General features: G+C 44.0%; 1 protein-coding gene across 4 annotated transcripts in view; it reads right to left on the bottom strand.

Moving 5' to 3' along the window:
* LOC105476915 (ring finger protein, transmembrane 1) overlaps nucleotides 1-6,240 on the bottom strand; it is a 32,933-nt gene extending 26,693 nt beyond the window's left edge. The window contains exons 1-4 of one of the 4 annotated variants that reach the window (XM_071082842.1): nucleotides 5,984-6,240; nucleotides 4,202-4,659; nucleotides 3,933-4,009; nucleotides 1,506-1,606 (exon numbers count right to left, since the gene is read on the bottom strand). In XM_071082842.1, coding sequence (XP_070938943.1) covers nucleotides 1,506-1,606; nucleotides 3,933-4,009; nucleotides 4,202-4,659; nucleotides 5,984-6,039 — 692 coding nt within the window. In that variant the 5' untranslated portion in view covers nucleotides 6,040-6,240. The remainder of the gene's footprint in view (nucleotides 1-1,505; nucleotides 1,607-3,932; nucleotides 4,010-4,201; nucleotides 4,660-5,983) is intronic. The other 3 variants (XM_071082840.1, XM_071082841.1, XM_071082839.1) reach the window with 3 other exon arrangements.
* Between the last annotated feature and the right edge of the window lie 5,816 nt (nucleotides 6,241-12,056).

Below are 12,056 nucleotides of genomic sequence, written 5' to 3'. Positions count from 1 at the left end.
TCCGTCTTCCCTCCCTGAATAATTTTCTTTCTAGACTTTTAACACAACACTCTTCTATTTCTCGTATTTCACTGCTGGTTTCTTCTTGGTCTCCTTTGCTGTTTCTCTTCTAATTGTGGTCATGTCCAGTACTGGGCTCTCTGTCTACACTCTCTCTTTCCTGGGTTAGTTTTGTCCAGTCCTGTGGTTTTAAAATATCAACCGTATGCTCCTGATACCAAAATTTATAGCCTTAACCTCTACCCTGAGTTCATGACATATATTTGGTACCACTTTCTTATCAATTCTACTTAGCCTCTCAAACTTAACATGTTCAAAACAAAATTACTGATTTTTCTCCTCAAAATCAGTTCCTTCCTCAACCCAATGAAATGACACCACCATCCAGCCAGCTGCTTAAACTAAAAACCCAGAGGTCATTCTTGCTTCTCTCCACCCACCTACCCAATCCAGTCCATCTGAGGGATACTGGCTCCACCTCCAAACTATATCCCAGATTTGCCCATCTCTCCAACTCCAGTGAAACAAGTTCTTCTAATATTCTAGTAAAAGCTGAAAATTCACAATACTGCCATTTGACATGGAAACTTATCAGCTACTGTCATTTAGTAAGTGTTCTTACTTTCAGAAACAAAGACCAACAATAACAACCTAATGGTACTTTAAAAATATGGAATATATGGCTGGGCGCAGTGGCTCGCGTGTGTAATCCCAGCACTTTGGGAGGCTGAGGCGGGCGGCTCACAAGGTCAGGAGATTGAGACCATCCTGGCCAACATGGTGAAACCCCGTTTCTACTAAAAATACAAAAAATTAGTCAGGCGTGGTGGCAGACGCCTGTAGTTCCAGCTACTCGGGAGGCTGAGGCAGGAGAATGGCGTGAAGCCGGGAGGCGGAGCTTGCAGTGAGGCAAGATCACACCACTGCACTCCAGCCTGGGCAACAGAGCGAGACTGCCGTCTCAAAAAAAAAAAAAAAATGGAATATATAAACAAAAACTCAGGTATCAAAAAATTAAATATTTATTGAGCATCTGCTATGTGACAAGGCACTGGGGATACAAAATCTGAATAAGTCACTTAAAGCTCTCACTTATGAGGCTGGGCACAGTGGCTCACACCTGTAATCCCAGCACTTTGGGAGGTTGAGGCAGGCGGTTCACGAGGTCAGGAGTTCAAGACAAGTCTGACCAACATGGTGAAACTCCATCTCTACTAAAAATACAAAAATTTGCCAGGCGTGGTGCCAGCTACTCAGGAGGCTTAGACGGGAGAATTGCTTGAACCTGAGAGGCAGAGGTTGCAGTGAGCCAAGATCAAGACACCGCACTCCAGGCTGGGCGACAGAGTGAGACTCCACCTCAAAAAAGCTCTCACTTGTGAAAGGAGACAGTTAAAAACCGAATTGAATTGAATACAATAAGTACTATGTGAAGTAAGATACAAAGTGCTATGAAATATATGATTACATTAAAAATGTAATTGTGTATTTGGACCTCTAATTACCTGTAATAAAGTGACTGAGAATGAAAGGTGTAATATAAAAGAACAGAAGATCCTGCTAAGAATACCAGTAACCAAGCACACTGAATCTTTGAGGACCTTTCCTGAAAGATAAACAATTTTATAATGTTACTTTGATTTTGCCAGAATTTTAAATATCATTAAACTGTTTAATGACTATTAACTTAGAATATTTTTCTAAATTAATCTTAATATAGAATATCTGTTAAACTGTACATAATCATCACAGTTACTGTTTTATACAACTTTAGTGACCAAACACAACTCACATATTAAACAAATGTTTAAAATACAAGTTTCTTCACTGTATGAAAAACATTACCTATGTTTCAAAGAAGCCAAGTCTTCTCTCAAAAAAAAAAAAAAAGGAAAATTAAATTAAATTAAAAAAAAAAAAAGAAGCCAGGTCTTCCACAAGCTGACATAAAGGACCCACCCAGGACGAGGGCAGTGGCTCACACCAGTAATCCCAGCACTTTGGGAGGCCTAAGTCAGTGGATCATTTCGGTGAAACCCGTCTCTACTAAAAAAAAAAGTACAAAAGTTAGCCAGGCGCCGTGGCACGTGCCTGTAATCTCAGCTACTCAGGAGGCTAAGGCATGAGAATCGCTTGAACCCAGGAGGTAGAGGTTGCAGTGAGCCAAGATCACGCCACTGCACTCCAGCCTGGGCGACAGAGTGAAACTCTGTCTCAGAAAAAAAAAAAATGGACCCACCCACAAAAGAAAATTTCAAAATGCATTTTAACCTTGATTTACTTGTCAAGGTTTTATATTTAAAAAATTACCAGATTATAAGAATTTAATAAATTAATGTTTTAATCTCACTTCTTTTTTTATATGGGGTCTCGACACATTGCCCAAAACTCCTAAGCGCAAGCATTCTTCCCAACTCAGCCTCCCAAGTAGTTGTAATCTCCCTTTATTTTTTTTTTGAGACAGGGTCTCACTCTTTCACCCAGACTGGAGTGCAGTGGCATGATCACAACTCACTGCAGCCCCAACCACCTGGACTCAGGCAATCCTCCCACCTCAGCCTCCCAGATAACAGAGATTATAGGCACATACCACCACGCCCAGCTAATTTTTTGTAGAATTGGGGTTTTTTGGCCATGTTGCCCAGGCGGGTCTTCAATTCCTGGGCTCAAGCAATCTGCCCATCTCAGCCTCCCAAAGTGCTGCGATTACAGGCATGAGCCACTGTGCCTTTCCTGTAATCTCACTTTTAAAGTCAAGTTTAATGAAGTTTACTAATTTCAGATCATTAAGATTTCTCTAGTTTGACAGGTTTAACTATAAATTTCCAGGTCAGAATGCATACTTTACACAGGCATAGCCATTTAAAGTTGCTTAAAGGTGAAATTTTAGAAACTCATCCTATTTTTCCCAATGATTTATATGACTAGGGCTCGTGTAACTTATGTTACAGAAAAATTCCTTGGGTTTAGTTTTCTTTTCTTTTTTTTTTTTTGAGACGGAGTCTTACTCTGTCGCCAGGCTACAGTGGCACGATCTTGGCTCACTGCAACCTCTGCCTCCTGGATTCAAGCAATTCTCCTGCCTCAGCCTCCCAAGTAGGTGGGACTACAGGCAAGCGCCACCACGCCCAGCTAATTTTTGTGTTTTTAGTAGAGATGGGGTTTCACCACATTGGCCAGGCCGTTCTCAAACTTCTGACCTCAGGTGATCATGCCCGCCTGCGCCTCCCAAAATGTTGGGATTACAGGCATGAGCCCCTGCGCCCAGCCTAGGTCTTTTTTTCTTTTTTTGAGACAGAGTCTTGCTGTGTAGCCCAGGCTGAAGTGCAGTGTTGCGATCTCAGCTCACTGAAACCTCCACCTCCCGGGTTCAAGTGATTCTCCTGCCTCAGCCTCCCGAGTAGCTGGGAATACAGGCACATGCCACCATGCCTGGCTAATTTGTTGTATTTTTAGTGGAGACAGGGTTTCAACGTGTTAGCCAGGATGGTCTTGATCTCCTGACCTTGTGATCTGCCCACCTCAGCCTCCCAAAGTGCTGGGATTACAGGTGTGAGCCACCATGCCCAGCCACTAAAAGTTTTTAATGATGATATTACCTAGTATGGTCAAAGTAACTCATACAATATGAAAGGACTTACCAAATCAGATCAAATTGTGTGTTCTAGCTCTTTTAATCCTTTTTACTACTTTTTCTTTAACAGTAACCAATTTTTTTTTCTTACAAAGAAGGTAAAGTGAAGGAATTCAGCATTAGGAGAGGTAATTTATTCCAGGATTTAGATAACAAATTTAATGTATCATGGATGTTACAATATATCCCATTACTTCCTATTTCTTTCAAAAGTTATTTCCTATTTCTCTCAAAATTATTTCTCTAAAATCTATGGAGAGAAACAGTTAATAATTTTTTAGTTGCTTGTTATACTTACTCTTAGAAAAACCTGATTTACAATGCTTTTGTTTGCATACATAAAAGTTGTTAGCAGCCCAATTCCAAGAGAAATTCCTGTTAGAAAATAAGTTCCAGTTAATTGAAAGAAAAAAAAATCAAAGAGGATTATATAAACAACATAAATTAAAAACATACACAATAATAAAAGCTAACAGAAAATAAGTAACTGAATGCATTAAGTAGATTACCAATAATGAAAGAAAATTAACTGAATTTAGGAATGAAAACAAGTCAATTATGCCCTACCTGTTATATGCTGCATAACAAGTTTGACACTCAGAATCAAAATATATGGAAGACTTTTTTGCAACCACTTGAAGAGATAGCGGAATTCTGAGAAGGAGCTACTACCATGATCTCCAGATTCTGCAGCAGTATCATCAGGCAGCCTTGCTTCACTGTGGGAGTGACCCCGTAAGCGACTGTGTACGCATCCATGGGCACAGCTATGGACACCTGACCTTGTATTTCTGGAGCCTGTATTTTCTGCACATTCTTTAGGTATAGAGTTTATCTGGATATGAACATCTCCAGAATGAAGACAAGACCCTTCTCCTGTCAATCTTGTGTGGACACACTGAGGGGTTGAAGCATCCTCACTGCTTCCAGTTCCTGGAGGACTGTGCAGTTGGCTACGATTGGCTTGCATGGCCCTTAAATACTTTCTCTCTGACCCAGATGTCTTTGCTTCAGGGCTCTGTCTCCTAAAAAATCAAATAGAAAATACTCTAAGTAAACAGGCAGTTAAATACCGTCAGTATATTCCTCACTGGGTATCCTTTATTCACTACAGGAGTAGCAAATAATCACAGCAGATGAATTTTCAGGTTATTTATCACTGGAGTCCTCCTTTCTCCCTTAATGCCAAGGCTCTGCTGCCCTACACAAATGATCTTTTAGGGAACATTTGCTACCAAAAAAAAGTTGAGCTGCAAATGCTTTCAGTTCCCTAACGTCAGAAGGCATCCGCAAAATAGTCATGAAGTATGAGTGCCCAGCAGATGTTAATAAGCACCAGTCCTCACTGGATACTCTGGTACATTTACTTTGCCCAACTGGAGCAGTTTCATCTCTGATGTAGCTTCTACATCAAAGAAGTTTCATAAGGAAGAGTGAGTCAGTATTTTTTAATGGTTGGAAATGTTAGGAAGAAAAACGACATTAAATCTTAATGCCTTACTATCATCATAGGTAACTAATAATAAACACTGCACTTAGGTGACCTACAAATTACATTTTCTGCTCAAGCAGCTTTCCCAAAGCTCATAAAGTTTCCAATAATTAATAGTGCTACCAAGAATATTACCTCCCCGCGCAAAAGAATGTTACCTAAATACATTTAAAGCATAGATACTGTGGGGAGTCACCATGTAATTGCTAGGTAACTCTTTAGTCTGAATAAGCACAGTTACACAGTCGACCTAATAAAATGCCACCGTCGGTGGTGTATGTATTACGGAGGGAGGGGTGTGAGGAAAGAGGACCCTAGCAGAGAAAGATCTCTCTAACAAATGATCCAGTGTGGACCTCCTGGAACCAGAAGAACAGAGTGGGCATCCCAGCTGACAATACGCAGAGCCTATCCCACGCCGCCGTGCTTTTCCCGTTTGTCTAGGAGGAGGCTAGAGTTCACTTCAGGGAATGTTCTGTGTCATTCTATTTCACTCCCAGGACTGAACAGTGGTGCAGTCACCGTGTCTGGCGGTTTGGGTTTCAGTGCTTTTCACTAAAGGCTTTCACCGAGGCCCCGACGCCACGGGTGTTATTTCGTCAAAACTCTGAAGAGCGACGTTGGACAGCAGGGTTTCAGTGTCTTTTCTATAAATAACATAGAACCCTCCCACTTTCCTTCATGCACAGACAAGAAAGAGGAGAAAAAAGGGAAGAAAAGTCAACACAACTCTTCCGGAATCTCCGAGGGCAGAGTTCTCCACCCACGTCCGAGCCTCGAGTGCCTATTCTCCCCAGAGCCCCCTGCGCCGCGGCCCCTCCCCGCCACCTCCTCTGCCCGCTTCCCCCAGGCCTGACCTCTCATGACCAGAAGCTGACGGAGGTGTCGGGAGCGACAGCAAGAACAGCGGCATACGCCGCCTCCAGCCCTTCAGTCGGAGCCATCAACCGCAAACCCCGCAAGCTCTTCTCTCAGCCCGGCGGCGTCGGCGGCGGCGCGCGCGCTCCCCGGACGTTCTCACGCGCGCGCACCCTGCCCCTGCTCCGCCTCCTAGCCCCGCCCCCGCGCCGCGCCGAGAGGGGAGCTCGCGGCGGCAGGGGGCTGTTGGCTGCGAGAACAAGCGGGTTGCGCAGGAGAAAGACCTGCAGGCCTGGCGCTAAACAATAAGTGGTTGTTACGAGTTATGTATTTATGTGGCATCCACCACACGCCTCCGAGATCCTGGGCGTTTTGAGGTTAAAAATGTTCAGGCTTCGAGAACCAACCCCTGGAGGAGTGTTAGGGTTTCCGGGCTCGGGTGTCCGCGAGCTTGACGCTTGACCCAGTTGTGTCGTCTGGGCGGTGATGTTTGGTCTGAGCTGAGCTTTCCTCACAATCGTGAAGTTGGTCTGTGAGGATCAGGCCTCGCCAGACAGATGAGAAGCTAGAGGTGCGGAGAGTCTGCGTGGGGTGGAAGTAGAAGTTAGAGTTGAAAAACCTGTCTTGTGTGGGGTATAGAGGACCCTACTGCCCTCAAAATAATTATGTTAATCTAAAACTGTTCTAAAATTAAAAAGTTATTAAGAAAACGAAGTTTAGGTCGGGCGCAGTGGCTCACACCTATAATCCCCACTACTCGGGAGGCTGAGGCATTGAACCGGGGAGGTGGAGGTTGTAGTGAGCCAAGATCGTGCCACTGCACTCCAGCCTGAGCAAGAGAGTGAGACTCGGTCTCAAAAAAATAAAATAAATAAATAAATAAATTCTGTTAATCTAAAACTGTTATAAAATTAAAAGATCATTAAGAAAACGAAGTTTAGGCTGGGCATGGTGGCTCACACCTGTAATCCCAGCACTTTGGGAGGCCAAGGCAGGTGGATCACAGGGTCAAGAGATCGAGACCATCCTGGCCAAAATGGTGAAACCCTGTCTCTATTAAAAATACAAAAATTATCCGGGCGTGGTGGTGGGGACCTGTAATTTCAGCTACTCAGGAGGCTGAGGCAGGAGAATCACTTGAACGCGGGAGGCGGAGGTTGCAGTGAGCCGGAATTATCCACCCTGGCAACAGAGCCAGACTCTGTCTCAAAAAAAAAAAAAAAAAAAGAAAAGTGAAGTTGAGGCCTGGCGTGGTGGCTCACCCCTGTAATCCCAGCGCTCTGGGAGGCCGAGGCGGGAGGATCACTTGAGGCCAGGGGTTTGAGAGCAGCCTGGCCAACATGGCAAAACCCTGTCTCTACTAAAAATGCAAAAATGCAAAAATCAGCTGGGCTTGGTGGCGGTCGCCTGTAATCCCAGCTACTCGGGAGGCTGAGGCAGGAGAATCCCTTGAACCCGGGAGGCGGAGGTTGCAGTGCACTCCAGCCTAGGTGACAGAGGCGACCCCCGTCTCAAAAAAAAAAAAAAAAAAATTGGCTTTCTTTTTTTGTTGGGGATGGGGATGGGCAGCAGTGGTGGAAGGCATACTTAAGTCTCTCTGTGCTTACTAATTTAAATCTTTCTGACAGATTTCTGGGTCAGTAAGGGTGAGAGCCAGACTCCAAACTATAGTAAATTTTCCGAGGAGATTTGTGTAAGTATTCTAACGTTTCAACTATGTCGTGGATATTTTTAAACTTCAAAATGTGTGAAAATTTAGGAAACAGGGGAAAAAAAAAAAAAAACAATATCATATAATTCAGCCACAGCCACAATGGAGAGCACCAGTATGTATTAATACACTGATAATTTTGGTACGTTTGGTACATTTGTAAATTTAGAATACCAAATGTAGTGTTTAAATTCTCATCTTGGCCAGACACTGTGGTTCATTCCTACAATCCTAGCACTTTGGGAGGCTGAGGTGAGAAGATCCCTTGAGCCCAGGAGGTGGAGAGCAGCCTGGGCGACATAGAGAGACCCTGTCTCTAGAAAAAAAAATGTTAAAATTAGCTGGGCATGGTGACAAGGGCTTGTAGTCCCAGCTACTCAGGAGGCTGAGGTGGGAGGATCCCTTGAGCCAGGGAGGTCAAGGCTGCAATGAGCCGTTATTGCTCCAGTCTGGGGAATAGAGTGAGACCCTGTCTCAAAAAAAAAATTTCTCCTGTTAACATACTCCTAACACTGAAGGTATATTAAAAGTTTATTAGTGCACTTGGAGCTGCATTTCACCTAAGTAACTTGACTGAAACGTGACATATTTGAAGAAAGAAAGTACTGAATTGATAAAATTTGACCTGGTGACAGGCATTATCTGATAAATTTTCTTTTTTTTTTAATTTAAGTTTTAGGGTACATGTGCACAACGTGCAGTTTTGTTACATATGTACACATGTACCATGTTGGTGTGCTGTACCCATTAACTCGTCATTACATTAGGTATATCTCCTAATGCTATCCCTTCCCACTTTCTTTCCACTGGCATCTGGACTGTTGGAAATAGACATTTTAATTTTAATTAACCAATTCAAAAAGCATTCGCCAATTACTTACTGAGTGTTAATAATAATACTAGATATTGCAGAGAGAGACATAATAAAGAGTCTCAGGCCAGGCACGATGGCTCACACCTGTAATCTCAGCACTTTGGGAGGCCAGAGCAGGTAGATCACTTGAGGTCAGCAGTTCAAGACCAGGCTGGCCAATATGGTGAAACTCCATTTCTGCTAAAAATATAAAAATTAGGGCCAAGTGCAGTGGCTCATGCCTGTAATCCCAGCACTTTGGGAGGGTGAGGCAGGCGGATCACCTGAGGTCAGGAGTTCAAGACCAGCCTGGCCAACATGGCGGAACCCCTCCTCCACTAAAAATACAAAAATTAGCCAGGCTTGGTGGTGCGCGCCTGTAATCCAGCTACTCAGGAGGCTGAGGCAGGAGAATTACTTGAACCCCAGAGGCAGAGGTTGCAGTGAGCAATATTGTGCCACTGCACTCCATCCTAGGCAACAGAGCAAGACTCCATCTCAAAAAAAAAAAAACAGTTTCCATCTCGTGGTGATGGCAATGGTTAGACCTGAAAACAAATAATTACAGTGTTTTGGAGAAAACACTCTAATTGAAGGTTCTGTGAGATGCAATGGAAGCAAAAGGTAGAAGCATTTAACTTTGTCAGGCAAGAAATCTTTTATTAAATTTGTGATATTTAAGACGAAATCTTTTTTTTTTTTTTGAGACAGAGTTTTGCTTTGTTGCCCAGGCCGGAGTACAGTGGCGCAATCTTGGCTCACTGCAGCCTCTGCCTCCTGGGTTTAAGTGATTCTAGTGCCTCAGCCTCCTGGATGAAATCTTAAGAATAAGTTGATATTTGGCCGGGCGCGGTGGCTCAAGCCTGTAATCCCAGCACTTTGGGAGGCCGAGACGGGCGGATCACGACGAGGTCAGGAGATCGAGACCATCCTGGCTAACACGGTGAAACCCCGTCTCTACTAAAAAATACAAAAAAACTAGCCGGGCGAGGTGGTGGGCGCCTGTAGTCCCAGTTACTCGGGAGGCTGAGGCAGGAGAATGGCGTGAACCCGGGAGGTGGAGCTTGCAGTGAGCCGAGATCCGGCCACTGCACTCCAGCCTGGGGGGGGACAGAGCGAGACTCCGTCTCAAAAAAAAAAAAAAAAAAAAAAGAATAAGTTGATATCTACCAGGACACAAGCAGTAGTAGGGCATTGTAGATAGAAACATTATATGGAAAATGGTGGTATTGAAATACCATGGTCCTTTAAGGACTGTTTCTCATATTTGGAAGAGAAGGGTGCATAGAGTAGTAAGAGGTAAGTCAGGTAAGTAGGAGCTAGAAAATGACCTTGTGGGCCTCACTTAGTAGTTTGTTCTAATGGCCAAAGGGAAGCTACTGAGTTTTAAGCAACAGAATTATGTGACTGGATTTGTGTTTTTCAGAAAATTCATATGCTAATAGTAGCAATGCAAGCTCCATTAGGAGACTATTGTAAGTAGTTCAGGTACAAGATGAGGTCTTTAACTTGTCAGTGAAGTGGGATTCAAGAGGAAGAATGAGATTGGAGAGGTTATGAAATAGAATCAGTAGGGTTAAGTGTCCTAGATTGTTGCAGTTAAGCTGCGTCGCCCCCTCCACTACCCACACCAATTTTTCACACCTACCCATGTCTATAACCTTGGGTAGCCTCCTCCCAGACTGATTTAAGTGATTTGCTTTGACCCTTGGGACAATAGCAATTGTAATGTTAGTAGAGACTTGAAAAATTCTTCCACATTGGGATTCACGCTCTTACTGCTGGCAACCCTTTGCCACAATTTGATTAAATCAAGGCTAGCCTCCTAGAAGATAAGACCACTTTGAGAGTGTCCCTAGCTCTCCCAGACTTCCCAGTTGTCTCAGCATTCTCAGTTGTCTCATATGTTTGGGGTTTGAAGCCCCAAACATATGTGTGAGGCCATCCTAGAATGAGCCAGTCTACACATAGAATTATAGGAAATATAGATTCTCTTCTCTCTTTTTTTTTTTTTTTCTTTCTTTTTTTTTGAGACGGAGTCTCGCTCTGTCACCCAGGCTGGAATGCAGTGGCCTGATCTCAGCTCACTGCAACCTCTGTCTCCTGGGTTCAAGCTATTCTGCTGCCTCAGCCTCCCGAGTACTTGGAACTACAGGCACCTGCCACCACGCCCAGCTAATTTTTTTTTTTTTTTTTTTTTTTTTTTGAGACGGAGTCTGGCTCTGTCGCCCAGGCTGGAGTGCAGTGGCCGGACCTCAGCTCACTGCAAGCTCTGCCTCCCGGGTTTACGCCATTCTCCTGCCTCAGCCTCCCGAGTAGCTGGGACTACAAGCGCCCGCCACCTCGCCCGGCTAGTTTTTTTTTTTTTTTTTTTTTTTTGAGACGGAGTCTCGCTCTGTCGCCCAGGCTGGAGTGCAGTGGCGCGATCTCGGCTCACTGCAAGCTCCGCCTCCCGGGTTCACGCCATTCTCCTGCCTCAGCCTCCCGAGTAGCTGGGACTACAGGCGCCCACAACCGCGCCCGGCTAATTTTTTGTATTTTTAGTAGAGACGGGGTTTCACCGTGGTCTCAATCTCCTGACCTTGTGATCCGCCCGCCTCGGCCTCCCAAAGTGCTGGGATTACAGGCGTGAGCCACCGCGCCCGGCCTGTTTTTTGTATTTTTTAGTAGAGACGGGGTTTCACCGTGTTAGCCAGGATGGTCTCGATCTCCTGACCTCGTGATCCGCCCGTCTCGGCCTCCCAAAGTGCTGGGATTACAGGCTTGAGCCACCGCGCCCGGCCTAATTTTTGTATTTTTAGTAGAGACGGGGTTTCACCATATTGGCCAAGCTTTTCTTTAACTCCTGACCTTGTGATCTGCCCGCCTCAGCCTCCCAAAGTGCTGGGATTACAGGCATGAGCCACCATCCCTGGCCTATAGATTATTTTCTTTTAAGCCTCTAGGTTTGGGGCAGTTGGTTTCATAACAAGATTAACTGATAGCCTAACTAACCAAGTATATGGGGCAGGTAAGAGGAATAGTCTAAGACAAATCTTCATTTTTTAGCATGGATAGATGGATAAATCAATATTGGGAAGTTATATTAGAATTAGTAAATTGGTGGCATTACCAGATGAATAGGGAATTTTTCTGAAAGACCAAGTTTGGACAGATATCAATAAATTTGGCTTGGAAATACTGAGTCTTCGGAGTTCCTGGGAAACATACAGGTGAAGATATCCAGTTGGCAATTTGATGTAAGGATCTGGAGATAGAAAATTTGAAGTAAAAGCTGTGACTTTAAATAACATTGCCTATTTCTCATTTATGCATTTTCAGAGCCTTTTTTTGTAGATTCTTTGTAGACAGTGTTGTCTACAAATAGAAACAGCTTCTTCCTTTCTGATGCCTGTGTCTTTTATTTCTTGCTTTATTGTGTTAACTGTAACTGCCAATGTGATGTTATTAATAAATTAAATAGAAATGGTGACAGTAGACATCCGTGCCATGCTCCTGATTTTAAGGG

The sequence above is a fragment of the Macaca nemestrina genome, chromosome 17, assembly GCF_043159975.1.
Source record: "Macaca nemestrina isolate mMacNem1 chromosome 17, mMacNem.hap1, whole genome shotgun sequence".
NCBI lineage: Eukaryota > Metazoa > Chordata > Mammalia > Primates > Cercopithecidae > Macaca > Macaca nemestrina.
This window is presented reverse-complemented; position numbering and strand designations above follow the sequence as displayed.